This window comes from Eleutherodactylus coqui, chromosome 9, assembly GCF_035609145.1.
Source record: "Eleutherodactylus coqui strain aEleCoq1 chromosome 9, aEleCoq1.hap1, whole genome shotgun sequence".
NCBI lineage: Eukaryota > Metazoa > Chordata > Amphibia > Anura > Eleutherodactylidae > Eleutherodactylus > Eleutherodactylus coqui.
The window spans coordinates 39,270,193-39,288,475 of record NC_089845.1 but is presented as its reverse complement, the minus strand read 5'-3'; the positions used below and the strand labels follow the sequence as shown (position 1 = coordinate 39,288,475).

At 42.2% G+C, this 18,283-nt stretch overlaps 1 protein-coding gene across 1 annotated transcript in view; it reads right to left on the bottom strand.

Annotated features, from left to right (window-relative positions):
* The window catches only part of LOC136579013 (leukocyte elastase inhibitor-like), a 29,961-nt gene extending 12,051 nt beyond the window's left edge, over positions 1–17,910 (bottom strand). Inside the window, exons 1-5 of the mRNA XM_066579257.1 lie at positions 17,718–17,910; positions 17,361–17,532; positions 13,635–13,682; positions 9,192–9,329; positions 2,978–3,095 (exon numbers count right to left, since the gene is read on the bottom strand). Coding sequence (XP_066435354.1) covers positions 2,978–3,095; positions 9,192–9,329; positions 13,635–13,682; positions 17,361–17,525 — 469 coding nt within the window. The 5' untranslated portion in view covers positions 17,526–17,532; positions 17,718–17,910. The remainder of the gene's footprint in view (positions 1–2,977; positions 3,096–9,191; positions 9,330–13,634; positions 13,683–17,360; positions 17,533–17,717) is intronic.
* Positions 17,911–18,283: the final 373 nt, after the last annotated feature.

Sequence of the window (18,283 nt, the reverse complement as noted above, 5' to 3'; positions counted from 1 at the left end):
ATATATAAAGATGAAAGCCCTCACTGACTCACTCACTGACTCACTGACTGACTCGCCAAAAGTTCTCCAACTTCCCGATGTCGTAGAAACATGAGTTTTGGCACAAGCATAGATTATCTCCAAAATAGGAAAAGTAATTGGGTCCCAACTCGATTATTCAATTCTAGTGCAAAAGAATTAGCGTCGAAATTTAACGTACGGAATCTAATTCTCTCACTTCCCAATGTCATAGAAACTTAAAATTTGGCACGGGCATTGAATATGTCATAAATAGGAAAAGCTAATGGGTCCCAACTTGATTATTCAAATCTATGCGCAAAAGAATTAGCGTCCAAATTGTACGTACGGAATCTAATTCTCTCACTTCCTGGTGTCATAGAAACTCGAAATTTGGCAGGAGCATTGATTATGTCATAAATAGAAAAAGTTAATGGGTCCTAACTCGATTATTCAATTCTATGCGCAAAAGAATTAGCGTCCAAATTTTAGGTACGGAATGTAATTTTCTCACTTTCCGGTGTCATAGAAAGGTGAAATTTGGCACGAGCATTGATTATGTCATAAATAGGAAAAGCTAATGGGTCCCAACTCCATTATTCAATTCTATGCGCAAAAGAATTAGCGTCCAAATTTTAGGTACGGAATGTAATTTTCTCACTTTCCGGTGTCATAGAAAGGTGAAATTTGGCACGAGCATTGATTATTTCATAAATAGGAAAAGCTAATGGGTCCCAACTCGATTATTCAATTCTATGCGCACTAGAATTAGCATCCAAATTTTACGTACAGAATGTAATTTTCTCACTTTCCGGTGTCATAGAAACATGAAATTTGGCACGAGCATTGATTATGTCATAAATAGGAAAAGCTAATGGGTCCCAACTCGATTATTCAATTCTATGCGCAAAAGAATTAGTGTCGAAATTTTACGTACATAATCTAAATCTCTCACTTCCCAAAGTCATAGAAACATGAAATTTGCCATGAGCATTGAATATGTCATAAATAGGAAATGTTAATGGGTCCCAACTTGATTATTCAATTCTATGCGCAAAAGAATTAGCCTCCAAATTTTACGTACGGAATCTAATTCTCTCACTTCTTGGTGTCATAGAAACATGAAATTTGGAACGGGCATTGATTATGTCATAAATAGGAAAAGTTAATGGGTCCCAACTCGATTATTCAATTCTAAGTGCAAAAGAATTAGCGTCCAAATTTTACGCATGTAATCTAATTCTCTCACTTCCTGATGTCATTTTATATAAAGGAAACGTCGCATAGTTACCTCCACGTGGTGTTTCCTGGGTAACGCAGAGAACTATGCAAAATGGTGAACATATGTTTTTCCAGTATCTCTAAAGTAAGCACGACTTCATAAGATTTTCCGTGTGAACACCAGATAAACACCAGTATCAAATTAACTCTGGCAAAGCCGGGTATATCAGCTAGTAGTTTAATAAAACAGCATTCACGCAGAGTAAAATAGAAGTCTGTGCAAAATGTAGGGCACGCTGCAGATGCAGCTCATAACCTAGATTTTTACCCTCTGCAGTGCAAGGTGTGTGACTCATGGCAAGTTTGTGGCAAAATCAGCATGTAGATTTTACTACAGATTTGCAGCTGTAGACTGCTGTGCCTGAATGTAAGGTAGTGCTCACCATCTATGTCACCTAGTACTACTCACTATCTATGTCACCTAGTACTACTATTTATGTAACGTAGTAACATAGTCACATAGTTTGTAAGGCCGAATGAAGACAATGTCCATCTAGTCCAGCCTGTCTATCCTCCTGTGTTGTTGATCCAGAGGAAGGCAAAAAACCCCAAGAGCAGAAGCCAATTAGCCCTTTTGGGGAAAAAATTCCTTCCCGACTCCTTAATGGCAATCAGACTAATCCCTGGATCCACCCCTAATAGTTCCTACCTGCCTGTAAACCTGGATTGACAAATAACCTGAGATTTATAACCTATAATATCCTTCCTCTCCAGAAAGACATCAAGTCCCCTTTTAAACTCCTCTATGGATTTTGCCATCACCACATCCTCAGGCAGAGAGTTCCACAGTCTAACTGCTCTAACAGTAAAGAACCCCTTTCTATGTTGGTGATGAAAGTAGTACTCACCATCTATGTAACCTACTACTACTGTCTATATAACCTAGTAGTACTCATATACTTGTCCTAAAATGTAGGCACTATAAGAAATAAAAGCAGTATACTTCACGTTAAAGCCTTGTTCCCGTTCCGATGATTTGTATGTAACCTAGTAGTACTCACCATCTATGTTATCTAGTACTACTATCTATGTAACCTAGTAGTACTCACCATCTATGTAACCTAGTACTACTAACCATCTATGTAACCTAGTAGTACCCACCATCTATCTAATCTAGTAGTACTTACCATCTATGTAACCTAGTAGTATGCACTATCTATGTAACCTAGTAGTACACACCATGTATGTAATCTAGTAGTACGCACGATCTATGTAACCTAGTAGTACGCACCATCTATGTAACCTAGTAGTACACACCATGTATGTAATCTAGTAGTACGCACGATCTATGTAACCTAGTAGTACGCACCATCTATGTAACCTAGTAGTACGCACCATCTATGTAACCTAGTACTACTCACCAACTATTTAACCTAGTACTACTCACCATCTATGTAACCTAGTACTACTCACCATCTATGTAACCTAGTACTACTAACCATCTATGTAACCTAGTAGTACTAACCATCTATGTAACCTAGTAGTACTCACCATCTATGTAACCTAGTACTACTAACCATCTATGTAACCTAGTAGTACTCACCATCTATGTAACCTAGTACTACTAACCATCTATGTGACCTAGCACTACTCACCTTCTATGTCACCTAGTGGTACTCACCATCTATGTCACCTAGTAGTACTCACCATCTATGTAACCTAGTACTACTCACCATTTATGTAATGTATTACTACTCACCATCTGTCTGTCCTTCAACCCATTTGTTAATGGACTTTCTGTTCTTTTCCGCATCTTGTATGAAATCCACTGCTTGAATTTCAGATTGGAAATGTTTCTTAATTAGCTGTGAGTATTGCTGATAAGAGACAGACATTCATAGTCAGAAGACATCACATATCGCAATGTTTTTATTGAAAAATCCAGACAAACATAGAAGAACAAGAAGCATGTGCCGTCTTACATGTTTCAGGCAAGCATGTTGCCCTTAGGGTTGTTTCACATAGGAAGCTAGGAGCGCAACAATAATGCGCTTAAAAAACACGCGGCTATTAGAACCTATGGTTTCCTATGGGAACGTTCAGATGAAGGAATCTGAACGGTCCCATGGGAAACCACTGGTTCTAATAGCCCCATGTTCTTAAGCACATGACTTTTGCGTGCCTAGCTCCCTGTGTGAAAGAGCTCTAAGTCATAGTCTATGAGAAAGAGTTTTTATCCTACGCCGGACCTACTCCTTTGTCCTGTGCATCTGTTGTAGTTTCCAGACAGTCCTTGCGTGGGAGCAACTGCAGAGGAGCTAGTTTCTAGTTTGCGATTCTCTTGTAATTTTATTAATAGGAATCCCCAAATCACTCCAACGCATAGGCGTAGCGTCAGGGGGTGCTGGGGTCGCCATGCCGACCCGGCCCGTGAGCTCAGGGGGCCCCGAGGCCGCCCTCCGCCATACCCCCATGCACATTCAGTGCATTAATGGCTGGCCGTTCTTTCCCGCGCATGATGCGGCAGTCAGAACAGCCAGCCTGAGAGAAAAAGCAGGGAGGTACTCACATGGGCCGGCAGAGGAGGAGGGAGGAGGTCACATGGGCCGGCAGGGGAGGAGGGGGGAGGTCACATGGGACGGCAGGGGAGGCGGGGGGAGGTCACATGGGACGGCAGAGGAGGAGGTGGCATGGGACGGCAGGGCACAGTGATCATGTGCTGCCCCCCTGCTTCCTGCTGAATGGGAAGCTTCTGAGTTTACCTCTCCTGCTGCTGTCACATGGAGGAGAAGTGGACCGAGCCTGGGGTAAGTGTATATATGTGTGTGTATCTGTCTGTCTCCCTCCTCTATCTATCTCATATCTATCTATCTATCTCATATCTATCTATCTATCTATCTATCTATCTATCTATCTATCTATCTCATATCTATCTATCTATCTCATATCTATCTACCTCATATCTATCTCATATCTATCTATCTCATATCTATCTCATATCTATCTCATATCTATCTATCTATCTATCTATCATCTATCTATCTATCTATCTATCTATCTATCTCATATCTATCTATCTCATATCTATCTACCTCATATATATCTCATATCTATCTATCTATCTATCTATCTATCTATCTATCTATCTATCTATCTATCTATCTATCTATCTCATATCTATCTATCTCATATCTATCTACCTCATATCTATCTATCTATCTCATATCTATCTATTGATAAGGGCCAAGAGGGGCTGTAAAGGAATTAATATATGTCGCTTATCAAAAATGAATATGTATCAATATATATTTTAGCAATATATTGTATGTGTAACAGAAGTCATGACTGTTTTTGTGGTTTTCTGTCTACACTGAAGGTCTACGTCTGACCGAAGTGGAATCAGGAAGTCACAAGAGCAGATGTTCATAAATGTAGCAAGACAGGGCCTAACCGCAAAGAGTTTTCAGCTATTTCTTAAATGTCAAAGTTTATTGAATGATTAAGTCACAAGGTTTTTGTCAGAATGTATGTAAAATCACGAGGTTATTCCCTGTATTACCAGAGGTCGCGTCCCTGCGTGGGCGATCTTCTATAAAGACTGAGACTATGCCAATAATAAACTCAGAGTTCATTACTTCACCATATACCATGTATGGTCAGTACTTTGACTCTCAAGGAGCGCTCCTGCTTAGGTCAATTTGGAACCGGACAACATAACTGACCAGTCTGTTTGAACAGATTAACCCTCGACACTATCTATCTCATATCTATCTATCTCATATCTATCTACCTCATATCTATCACATATCTATCTATCTATCTATCTATCTATCTATCTCATATCTATCTCACTATCTATCCATCTATCTATCTCATATCTATCTATCTATCTCATATCTATCTATCTATCTATCTATCTATCTATCTATCTATCTATCTATCTATCTATCTCATATCTATCTATCTATCTACCTCATATATATCTCATATCTATCTATCTATCTCATATCTATCTATCTATCTCATATCTATCTATCTCATATCTATCTACCTCATATCTATCTCATATCTATCTATCTATCTATCTCGTATCTATCTCACTATCCTCTATCCATCTATCTCATATCTATCTATCTATCTCATATCTATCTATCTATCTATCTATCTATCTATCTATCTATCTATCTATCTATCTATCTATCTATCTATCTATCTATCTCATATCTATCTATCTATCTATCTCATATCTGTCTATCTATCTATCTATCTATCTATCTATCTATCTATCTATCTATCTATCTATCTCCTATCTATCTACCTCATATCTATCTATCTATCTATCTATCTATCTATCTATCTATCTATCTATCTATCTATCTATCTCATATCTATGTATCTCATATCTATCTATCTCTCTATCTCATATCTATCTATCTATCTATCTACCTATCTCATATCTATCTATCTCATATCTATCTATCTATCTATCTATCTATCTATCTATCTATCTATCTCATATCTATCTATGGCCGCGGGACCCGACCCGAGCGCCTGCAGAGCGAGCGCGTACTCACCCACGCCTGCCGGCCCAGGCTCCTTCATGTGCCGGCTGCCGGGCACCCGGCGCATGTGCAGGCCGGAGCTGGCGGCCGGGTGAGTGACGTTTCTGTGCGAGGCTCTGCGAGCCCCGCACAAAAATAGGACATGCCGCGGTTTGTTTGCCGCGCGAGATTTCGCGCAGCCAAACCGCGGCCGTCTGCATAGGAGTGCGTATTGTAATGCACTCCTATGCAGGCTTTCAGTGGCGGAAATCCCGCGGGAAATCCCGATGCGGGATTTCCACCCGTGTGCAGGCGGCCTATCTCATATCTGTCTATCTATCTCATATCTATCTATCTATCTATCTATCTATCTATCTATCTATCTATCTATCTATCTATCTATCTCCTATCTATCTACCTCCTATCTATCTATCTATCTCATATCTATCTATCTATCTATCTATCGCATATCTATCTATCTATCTATGTATCTCATATCTATCTATCTATCTATCTATTTCTCTATCTCATATCTATCTATCTCATATCTATCTATCTACCTATCTCATATCTATCTATCTCATATCTATCTATCTATCTATCTATCTCATATCTATCTATGGCCGCCTGCAGACGAGCGGGTCAGATCCGGCGGCAAGAATTCTTCTCCTGCTGCTGTCACATGGAGGAGAAGTGGACCGAGCCCTGGGGTAAGTGTATATATGTGTGTGTATCTGTCTGTCTCCCTCCTCTATCTATCTCATATCTATCTCATATCTATCTATCTCATATCTATCTATCTATCTATCTATCTATCTATCTATCTATCTATCTATCTATCTCATATCTATCTACCTCATATCTATCTCATATCTATCTATCTATCTATCTATCTATCTATCTATCTATCTATCTATCTATCTCATATCTATTTATCTATCTATCTCATATCTATCTATCTATCTATCTATCTCATATCTATCTCATATCTATCTATCTATCTATCATCTATCTATCTATCTATCTCATATCTATCTATCTCATATCTATCTACCTCATATCTATCTATCTATCTCATATCTATCTATCTCATATCTATCTACCTCATATCTATCTCATATCTATCTATCTCATATCTATCTCACTATCCTCTATCTATCCATCTATCTATCTCATATCTATCTATCTATCTATCTATCTATCTCCTATCTATCTACCTCATATCTATCTATCTATCTCATATCTATGTATCTCATATCTATCTCTCTATCTATCTCATATCTATCTATCTCATATCTATCTATCTATCTATCTACCTATCTCATATCTATCTATCTATCTCATATCTATCTATCTATCTATCTCATATCTATCTATCTCATATCTATCTCACTATCTTCTATCCATCTATCTATCTCATATCTATCTATCTATCTATCTATCTATCTATCTATCTATCTATCTATCTATCTATCTATCTATCTCATATCTATCTATCTATCTTATATCTTTCTATCTATCTCCTATCTATCTACCTCATATCTATCTATCTATCTATCTATCTATCTATCTATCTATCTATCTATCTATCTATCTATCTATCTATCTATCTCATATCTACGTATCTCATATCTATCTATCTATCTATCTATCTATCTATCTATCTATCTATCTATCTATCTATCTATCTATCTATCTACCTATCTCATATCTATCTATCTCATATCTATCTATCTATCTATCTATCTATCTATCTATCTATCTCATATCTATCTATCTCATATCTATCTATGGTCGCCTGCAGACGAGCGGGTCAGATCCGGCGGCGAGAATTCTCGCCGCGGGACCCGACCCGAGCGCCTGCAGAGCGAGCATGTACTCACCCGCGCCTGGCGGCCCAGGCTCCTTCATGTGCCGGCTGCCGGGCAGCCGGCGCATGCGAAGGCCGGAGCCGGCGGCCGGGTGAGTGACGTTTCTGTGCGAGGCTCTGCGAGCCCCGCACAAAAATAGGACATGCCGCGGTTTGTTTGCCGCGCGAGATTTCGCGCAGCCAAACCGCGGCCGTCTGCATAGGAGTGCGTATTGTAATGCACTCCTATGCAGGCTTTCAGTGGCGGAAATCCCGCGGGAAATCCCGACGCGGGATTTCCACCCGTGTGCAGGCGGCCTATCTCATATCTGTCTATCTATCTCATATCTATCTATCTATCTATCTATCTATCTATCTATCTATCTATCTATCTATCTATCTATCTATCTATCTATCTCCCATCTATCTACCTCATATCTCTCTATCTATCTATCTCCTATCTATCTACCTCATATCTATCTATCTATCTCATATCTATCTATCTATGTATCTCATATCTATCTATCTATCTATCTATGTATCTCATATCTATCTATCTATCTATGTCATATCTATCTATCTCATATCTATCTATCTACCTATCTCATATCTATCTATCTCATATCTATCTGCTCCAACAGACTCATATCTGCCTGTCCACGTGCGGGTTTTCACTGCGTTCCCGGCGGTAATAATCTGGTCGTGGGGAATGCAGTGAAAGCTTTCCATAGCGTTGCTATGGAGAGCGGTTCCCCCTTGTCCACGAGCGGAGAATCAGTGCGATTCTCTGCTCGTGGCCGACAAATCGCAGCTTGCTGCGATTTGCCGCAATTCTCCGCGGTCAGCCTATCTATCAGATAGGCTGACAGCGGAGATCCGTCTGCCGGCTCCCCCCCCTGGGCGGCGGTATCCGGCGGCGGATCTCTGCCGCTGGATACCGCAACGCCCATGGACAGGCAGCCTTAGGCTGTCCTTTCGCATGGAGGAACCGCTACACACCATGTGAAGGAGATTTTTTGTATCCCTGCCACATGGCTTGTGCTATAAACACTTTATAATTTTCTCAACGATTCCAAAAGTGTAAATTCCACAGCATTTCCGCCATGTGAGAAGGCGGCCTTGGAGTGCTGTTAGATACACCATTGCTAGAAAATTTGGGCCCTACATGAATGTTTAAGGACTTTTTCCTTTTCCTCGCAGTATATGTAAATATAAATGTTCTCTTTATTTTAGACTTTTCCACCAGATGACTTCTTTGCATTATGGAAAAGGTTTACAGATACTTTTAATGAGATGGATTTCTCAGTGTATTTTTATACTACCTCTGCACCACTCTTTGTATACCAGTCAGGGGCGTAACTATAGAGGATGCAGGGGATGCGGTTGCACCCGGGCCCAGGAGCCTTAGGGGGCCCATAAGGCCTCTCTCCTCCATATAGGGAGCCCAGTACTATGAGTAAAGCATTATAGTTGGGGGCCTCGTTACAGGTTTTGTATTGGGGCCCAGGAGCTTCAAGTTACGCCTCTGATACCAATTACACTTTTGTATCCATGTGACATAGATTAAATAAGCAACAATTTACCTTAACAATCTGGAAGCTCTTCTCACTGAATATTCTGTTAGCCGTTTTCATAGTAGAGCTCTTAGAGGCCTGATTGATGCTGCAAGAAAGTTCCTCATAAACTTGTGGGACGTTCTGTATTTGAATCGCATCTGAAGTCTGTTGAGAACATTTTTCGTTATGGGATTCATAATTGTACATTGTACTATACTGTTATATATTTATGAAGATTTATGCGTAAAAATCACACATTGGTTTATGAGACAAGTATACACGTTTCTGACGAGAAGAAACACCTGTTGTGAAAAGTGCCTTAAAGTTCGTTCTCCATTATCTTACTATACACCAGCATCGGTTTCTTGTGGCTCCCTAAACTACAAAGTCCTGTTATCCCATTATCTCATTATTAAAAAAGCAGCAGACTGTTAAAGGTACACTAAAGTAGAAATGAATGAGAAAAGTAAGCAAAACCGTAACATCGCTCTCTCTTATGGCGAGGTGTGGCCCTGTGAGCCATTTTGCTGCTCCTCCCACGTATGGGCCATGTTGCTGCTTCCCCTGCTCCGCTTTTCCCTTTGGGCATCTATGCTGTTGTCTTTGCTTGGCCATCTTCCCAGGGGCAGCACTCACCGGCATGTCATGCCTCTGTACATCATGTGCGTGACTTATCAAAAGCCAGTAGCGCCAAATGTATCTGGCTTCCTCCCATCCTCTGCTGCCATTTGCATTTAACCCTCTACCACTGCACTGGAACTGACTATACAGTTGATTGCCTTCCATAGCTCTTCTAAGGTGTATTACTAATTAATTAGTTTGGCATCTACCTAGCCTTCAGCACGTCCATTGTCTGCTGCCCATCCTAACCTCTGCCTGCCCTTTGCTGATGACTGCTCCCCGCCTGGCCTCACCTGTGCCAGTCTGATCTCGTCTTCTGCCTCCTACTCTGGTACCACCAATTAGTGATTTGAGTACTAGATACATCAGTTATTGCTAGCAGGGGCGACTATTGAGGATTCTCCATGGGAAAATCCATACCACTTTGCTAAGGTTGAGGGTGAATAACTCACAATCCCTTAGATTTTGCTCCCTTACTCATCAACATGTCGAATGCATTGGCAGCCCAGAAGCTCCACACAACCTCCAGAAGGCCTTGTGTCAAGAGTATAAAGCTGCCCAAACTCTACTTCAGTCTGCTGAATTTTTGATGCAAGTTACTGTAACAAACATTATTACATAAATCCCACAGAGAACACAAAGGGTTAATTTCTTGCTAATTTGTTCCATTTTGACTGGTAAATGGCTGGGGGAGTGGAGGTTAGCCATCTTTGTGTTTTTCTGCAGACAGGGTAGAAGGAGAAGGCTCTTACAGCCAAATACAAGATTAGGATGAGGAAGATCGGAGACAATGACTGGCACCTGAGATAGAGAAGATTTTATATACACTCTTTGTCAAAAACAATCGCACCCCTAGAAGAAGTTGTTGTTTTGATGCAAGTCTCGGTATGCAGTTACATCTCAGGCGGATATGCAGATGATTAGAGTTGTGGTGATTAGATGAACGGTCTTGTCACCTGAGGACCTAAAAGTGGTTCCATCCTCAGCCTATAAAAGGCTCTCAGAGGCTACTTGTGTGTAGTGACATCTGTTTTTACTTGTGTAGAGCTTGTTGACCACTAGACACCTCTACGGCACGATCTATGAAGAGATTTCACCCCGTTACCAGAGTCTGAGGGGGGCGCTTTATTGAGATGTGAGAGACTGGATGGTCATATTAAAGAATTGTCCCCCACCGGCTGTTCTGACCAGACTGTGTGGGGGCATGCAACACAAGGTGGCCGGGCTCAGGACGCCCTTGACAAACCAGCAGGAGAGAGGATCATCTGATCGACTGACAAGCACTAGTAGCACTGTTTTGTTATCCGCCTTCCAGAGACAGGTGGCGCCATCAGTACAAGCCCCTGTGTCTGTTGAAACCATTTCCAGGTGGCTGTCTGAAGGGCATTTGGTCTCACGGCGCCCATTACATATACTGCTTTTGACACCCACCATCGTCTCCATTCGCAGTGATGTCATGAATGACAAATTGGACGCTACGGAGTGGAAATCAGTTGTCTTCAGTGACAAATCCAGGTTTAGTTTGGGCACCCACGATGACAGTGTTCGTGTCTGGAGATCTTGGGGTGAGCACCTCAATCGTGCCTTTGCTGTGGAGCAGCACATAACCACCACGGCTGACATGATGTTTTGGCAGGCCATCAGATACAACAGTCGGTCTCCCCTAGTAGTGGTACGAGGGACAATGACAGCTCTGCGATATGTTCAGGACATCCTGCAGCCACATGTGTTCCTCTCATGGCGACTTCCAAGAGGCAGCAGAATAATGCTCAGCTGCACACACAGGGGGGTCACAGGAATGACCCACAACATTGTCACACTTATCACCAATAGAACATATATGTGACCATCTGGAATGTTAGCTTTGACAACCAACGAGTTTTTATGGTCTAGACTGTCAGTTGCAGCAAATGTGGACTGATATGCTGCAGGATACCATTTAGAACCTGCATGCTTCTTTGCCCACCCATATAATATCTTGCATCCAAGCTAGAGGTTGTATAACAGGGTACTAGAGCCTCCATGCCCCCCCCCCCCCCCCACAGTATCACATCTTGTGCCCAAGCTAGAGGCGGCCCAACAGGGTACTAGAGCCTCTATGCCCACCTGCATCACATCTTGTATCCAAGCTAGAAGCTGTACAACAGGGTACTAGAGTCTCCATGCCCCCCATATCACATTTTGCATCCAAGCTAGAAGTGGTACACCAGGGTACTAGAGCTTCCATGCCCCCCCGTATCACATCTTGTGTCCAAGCTAGAGGTGGTACAACAGGGTACTAGAGTCTCCATGCCCCCGTATCACATCTTGTATCCAAGCTAGAGGCGGTGCCACAGGGTACTAGAGCCTCCATGCCCACCTGAATCACATCTTGTATCCAAGCTAGAGGTGGTACGACAGGGTACTAGAGTCTCCACTAGAAAGTTCATTGACTTTTATTGACTCCATTCACCACGTATCACGCGGCTGTGCAACACACATGTGATATGTGGTGAAAATGCGGTTGTAGACATGAGCCCTTACAATCACATATATAAAGTGTCCTTTGATTTAGACAACTCCTTCTAAGGAAGAGATTGTTTTGACAATGAGTGTTTTTCTCACTTTTAGGTCTTATTCACACGACCGTATATATGCGGCTATTGTAGGTGCGTTCAAAAATCGTGACCAGCTGAAGCATTGGATTCCAATGTATTCATTCAGATGAGCGATTTTTAGGTGCTTTAAAAAAAACCTCTGAGAAAATAGCATATCGGCGATCGAAAACGATGACTGATTTTACACGGCGCGTGCAAATATAGGTCTTGTACTATCTTTTGCTGAGATACACTGGAGGCTTCCATAGACTTCTATGAGAGCAGAAAAAAATGAAAGGGAAGGCCGTATAGCTAAACCTAACGATGAGAAAAGCAGACAGCTGGCCCAATTCAAGCATTAATAGTAATTCTGAGAATTTCTGCTGATCAAGGTATTTCCATGCTGCAGCGTATATTTTTGCCGATATGCCGCAGCCGCCCGTGTGAATGGACGAGAAAATGCTAATTAAGATCGTGATTTGATTGCGGTTATTCGTCTTTCACGTGATTTTTGGCTGCGATTTGACGAGCATAAAAATGCATACGGTCGTGTGAAGGAGGCCTTAACTGCAACAAGACACAAAATGGCAGCAAAGAAAAGGAGAAGATGAGCAGAGAAACTGCTAGCACATCAATTAGCCTTTTCTTGTGGTAGTTTTGCCATGTTTAGTGTTCCTGTGACGACAGTGATAGTAATATAGAAGTATCATTCACATTCTTTTTTTGCACAATGACATTGGGTAAGAGATGAGCGAGCGTACTCGCTAAGGCAAATTACTCGAGCGAGTATTGCCATTTTCGAGTACATGCCCGCTCGTCACTAAAGATTTGGATGCCGGCAGGAGGGGAGAGCGGGGAGGAATATAGTAACATAGTAACATAGTAACATAGTATGTAAGGCCGAATGAAGACTTTGTCCATCTAGTCCAGCCTGTCTATCCTACTGTGTTGATCCAGAGGAAGGCAAAAAACCCCAAGGCCAGAAGTCAATTAGCCCTTTTGGGGAAAAAATTCCTTCCCGACTCCCTAATGGCAATCAGACTGTTCCCTGGATCTCTCCCCCCCCCCCCCCCCGCTCCCCCATGCTCACTCCTGCAACTCACCGCTCACCCCCGCCAGCCCCCGAATCTTTTGAGACGAGCGGGCAGGTACTCGCATAAGGCACTACTCGCTCGAGTAATTTGCCTTAGCGAGTACGCTCGCTCATCTCTCGGTAGGACCCATTAAGTTTGCTGCTCAGTGCAATACATGCATACATTGAGTATGGCTTTACCTGTGAACGACGTCCTTGTTTTCTGGATGGTTGTCGGAAGTTTAAAACCTAATACATAATGTAACCGGAGAGAAGAATAAATGCCTGCATATAAGATACATATAATAAACTGCAAATACAAAATACACATACAACTAGGAAACATAAGAAGTGCCATCATGAGATTTTACAGAACAAGTACTTGTAAGCAGACCAGCTTACAGCTCCCTGCAGACGGCCGGGTCGGATCCAGCTGCAAGAATTCTCGCAGTGGGATGTAAGCTGTGCCTCTAAAGTGACCACCGCGACTCACCTCCTCAACTCGCCGCCCAGCCAGCACATGCACAGAGCAGAGCTGGCGCGTCAGTGGTGACATTTCTGTGCGGGCCTCTGCGAGGCTCGCACAGAAATAGGACATGCCCCGATTTGTTTCACGCGGTCAAATCGCAATCTAATGCAATCCTATGGCAGCGGGCACGGGCGGAAATTCTACGGGAAATCCCACTGTGGAATTTCCGCTCGTGTGCAGGAGGCCTAGTTCCGATACTAAATGAGAACATTAGTCCATGTGTTTTGGGGTAAAATTCTGTAATCGTATAAAATCATCCCTTCCAAAGGTTTAAAAATGGTTAAAGGGCTTTTCCAGGTCTTAGAAATGGATGACGCATCCACAGGATAAATCAACAATAGCTGAGCAGTGGGGGTCTGTCTAGGACCCCCTCTAATCAGCTATTCGCCCAGCGCAGAACAAGAGGAGGATAGCTCTGTAGATTATCTAGTGGCCTGGTGTGGCATTGCAGGCATAGCTCTCATAAAAGTGAATGGGAGCATGTCACTGGCTGAGAAATATTAGACTTGGGGGCAAACGCACAGCACTGGCCCATGAGCAGCAGCCCACCCATAAACCTGTTTACTGACGCTTTCCCTAAAATAAATACAAATACACAACTGCAGCACTGTGCACATACAGTGTTTCCCCAAAAATAAGATCCATCCCGAAAATAATCCTGAAAATAAGCCCTAGCTACACTACATGAGAAAAAAACAAGGCAAAACTTACCTAGCAGGCGCTCCCCAGGTCCTCACGCCGCTCCGCGGAGTTCCATCCAATGTGATGCCTGTGATTAGTTCATTAAGCACTGCATTAACTGGCTGAGCCACGGCGCTTAAGAACCAATCAGAGCCATCGCTTCCTGGAGGCGGGGTTTATGAACTCCGTTACCACGAAGCGATGTTCTGTCGGACTGCAAGCAAGCTGCCAGAACTCCACAGACTAGCGGGAGGGACCCGGACCGTGAGAGGCAAGTAGCACACAGCCTTTTTACCGCTTGCAATGGGAGTCTCGCAGACATGCGCTCAAACACAATTTTCGAGCCCTGTCTTTTCTATTTTTGTCTTTAGCGCACCTCATCAATGATGGGATGTGCTAAAGCCGCTATCGGAGGCAGGAACACTGCCTCCAAAAGCTAATGTAAAATCGCAGCACTCTGCTGCTGTTATAAGAGATCCCCCGGAAATAAGACCAAGTGCCTCTCTTGGGGCAAAAATTTATATAAGACAGTGTCTTATTTTCAGGGAAACACTGTAGTACATAAATACAGCTTCACAATCAAACTCATAACATAAATACAGCACCAGAACAAAGCTTACCACATAGAAATGGTAGCCCCTCCCCTTTTAATGCCGCAGTTACTCCCATTAGATGATAACTGATAAAACTATAAACCAATAGTTTGTCGCTGAATTCTTTCTTTTTCTTTACACTTGATACAAGGGATTATCGCACAATGCAGGTAATTTACTGAGCCCCCTCGATCCTGTGATTGGGGGTCTGACACATCCTGAAGTGTAAGCAGCAATGGTGGCACATTTATATGGCATGATGGCGCTGTCAGAGTTAGACGAGTGCTTGAACTTGGCTATCTCCAGCAGTTACATTACAATGGATGCAGTAGTGATGTGCATGTGCCGCTGCTAAACTTCACAATACTAGGAATCTGTTCCCAGTATTGTGGGGTCCCAGTGGTGGGATCACCACCGGTTAGCAAGTTATCCTCTATTCTGTGGATAGGGAATACATTTCTTTCATGGGACAACCCCTCTAATGTTTCTTTGCTAGTGGATCATTAGACTTGTCCCTTTAAACCAACTCTGATGCCACCACACACTATAAAATGCAGCTAAGCTTTATACTACTGCACCTTACAAACATTAAGATGAAACACATATATATATGAGACTCGGTTTACAGATGTGTTAGAGGCTCCTTAGCCTTCCCATTGCAGATGTAATCCACAAAGCTGGACACAATGACTGAAACTGTGATGGCAAGCTGACGGACTCCATTACAGTCAGTGGGGTCTGTTGGTGTCCGCCATATATATCAGATCTGGAACTACCCTTATCTTCACTGTCCTGCTCCTGTGAGAACAATGAAAAGTAGCCTTAAAGTACTTTTTCACAGAGGTGGAAGATCTGCATCAAATCTGTGCAGATTTTGATGCAGAGTTGCAAATGGAAGAATCCTTGAATTCTCTTTTCGGCCCCTTTACATTTTTGCACGCCTCAGTGCAACTATTTTGCACTGTAAGGGCGGATTCAGACGAGCATAGGCGCACTCGTCGATACAGAGCGTATATGCGCATGAATTACTTCCCCTTTTCTGCGTCAGAGCTCAGGAGTTTGCAACAAGCCGTGGGGAGACGGGTGCCGCCCGATTCACTACATGCAGGGAAGGCAGGGCAAGTCCTATCTTTTCTTGACCGTACAATTAATGTGCGAGAATCCGATAGCGAAAATGAAACCATTGAAATCCTATTGAAATCAGTGGTTTAGTTTCTTCCCGATATGCGGCGGTCATGGTTTTCACAGCTGCGTAATGGAACAAAATCACACCCATGTGAAGAAGCCCTAAAGAAGCTTCTCTGCGCACATCAGTTTATTTAACTTTACTTTTTGCACCTACAAGGCTTGTTCAATTGCCAACGGCAAACAAAGATGCACTGATTTAAATGGCTAATTAGTTCCAGATATGCGCACCCCCTTTGACTTCTATGCACTGCTCTGAAAAGTGGAGCATGATGCGTTTTTTATGACCGGAATGCTCATGCAAAATATGAAAATGTGAACAAACCCATTGAAATCAATGGGTCATATTCTTTGTGCATTGCATGTGCAAAAACCTGTGCAAGTACACCTGTGTGATGCCGGCCTTAGTGATTGAGAACCTTCCCAGTATGATAGTGCATACAGAGTTAGGTGCCAATCACTAATAGTATTACCCGTGCTAACTGTACATTGTACATGAGATACATACAATACAAGCTAATGAATCAGAATGATCGCTGCAGTTACTTTATGTCCTTATGGCTGATACTGTTTATAAGGGTCATATGTCATGTATGTTCATCTAATACAGTATATAGCCCAACACCAGAATGACTTCTTTTCTAATTACAATGTTATCTTTCACCTTGTGCTACTAATAATACCGTTTCCCTGAAAATAAGACATAGCATGATTTTCCAGAATTTTTGAGGATGCAAAGTGATTTTTCAGGCTTTTTGAGGACGCTTGAAATATAAGCCCTACTCCAAAATTAGGCCCTGCTAACAGTTAATTTAAAAAGTCAATTTAAATAGTGTCCAGGCAGCTATACATGTAAAATAGTTAAACCTTTTTGAACAAAAATTAATATAAGACACTGTCCTATTTTCGGGGGAAACACGGTAGTAACTTCTGACTCACGTTTGCCATCTGGAATTCCGTATTGCCATTGGTACCAGGGAAAACCATAGTTAGGGCCGATGCAACGCTCCAAGGAGAAAAGAAGATGTTGTTGTCCGAATGTTCAATCAGCTTCTTGTAGATGTTCACCGCAAATGTATTATATGATGTAACAAGGGCCTCCATCGTGGACCTAAAAGAAAAAAGGTTTTTGGCTGTATATTTTAATGAAAGTATGAAATTATATGTTAATATGTAAGAAAATAAAATACTCCATATTGTACAGCATCGTATTGGCATGCAGTGAACAGATTTCCATAGAATTTAGACTTGGCCAATGTATATACTATCATATACTATCATATCCAATATTACTACCTGAATGTAAGAATGCCGGCTCTTCGGTGAAGACTGTTACTGTTTGCTGCTACACCCTTATATAAAACAGTATTTCTTCATCAAGCAACACATTTCCTGAATCCGTTCACCTCTGCTTCGACATGTACTGCCACATTCTGACACTAATATATGTGCCAATAGACGTAAACCCTCAAAGATGAACATAAGAGCCGGCCAGCGGCTGCAGAAAATAGTCACTGTTGTAAAAACAGTAGCAATCTGGGGCGAGGAGAGAACGACTAATGGGAAAGGAATGTTCAAGAGGACCTGACATCATTCCGACATGTCTGTTGTATTTCTTGTAAGTTCTTGTATTCCCCATAAAATAATGTTGGAACATCTTCCCTTAGAACTCTGCATCGTGCTGATCCTCCTTTATCCTACTGGGATGTATTAATAAATTAACAGCAAGGTATTATCACGCCTCTAGTCATTAGTCCGGCATTGTCAACACTACAGGTGAGGATTGGCCTCCGGGAAAGTTCTTGGTGGACCGGTCAGGCTGTGGGCCAGTGGAGGGTGGATTTTTAAAAACTTATTAATTG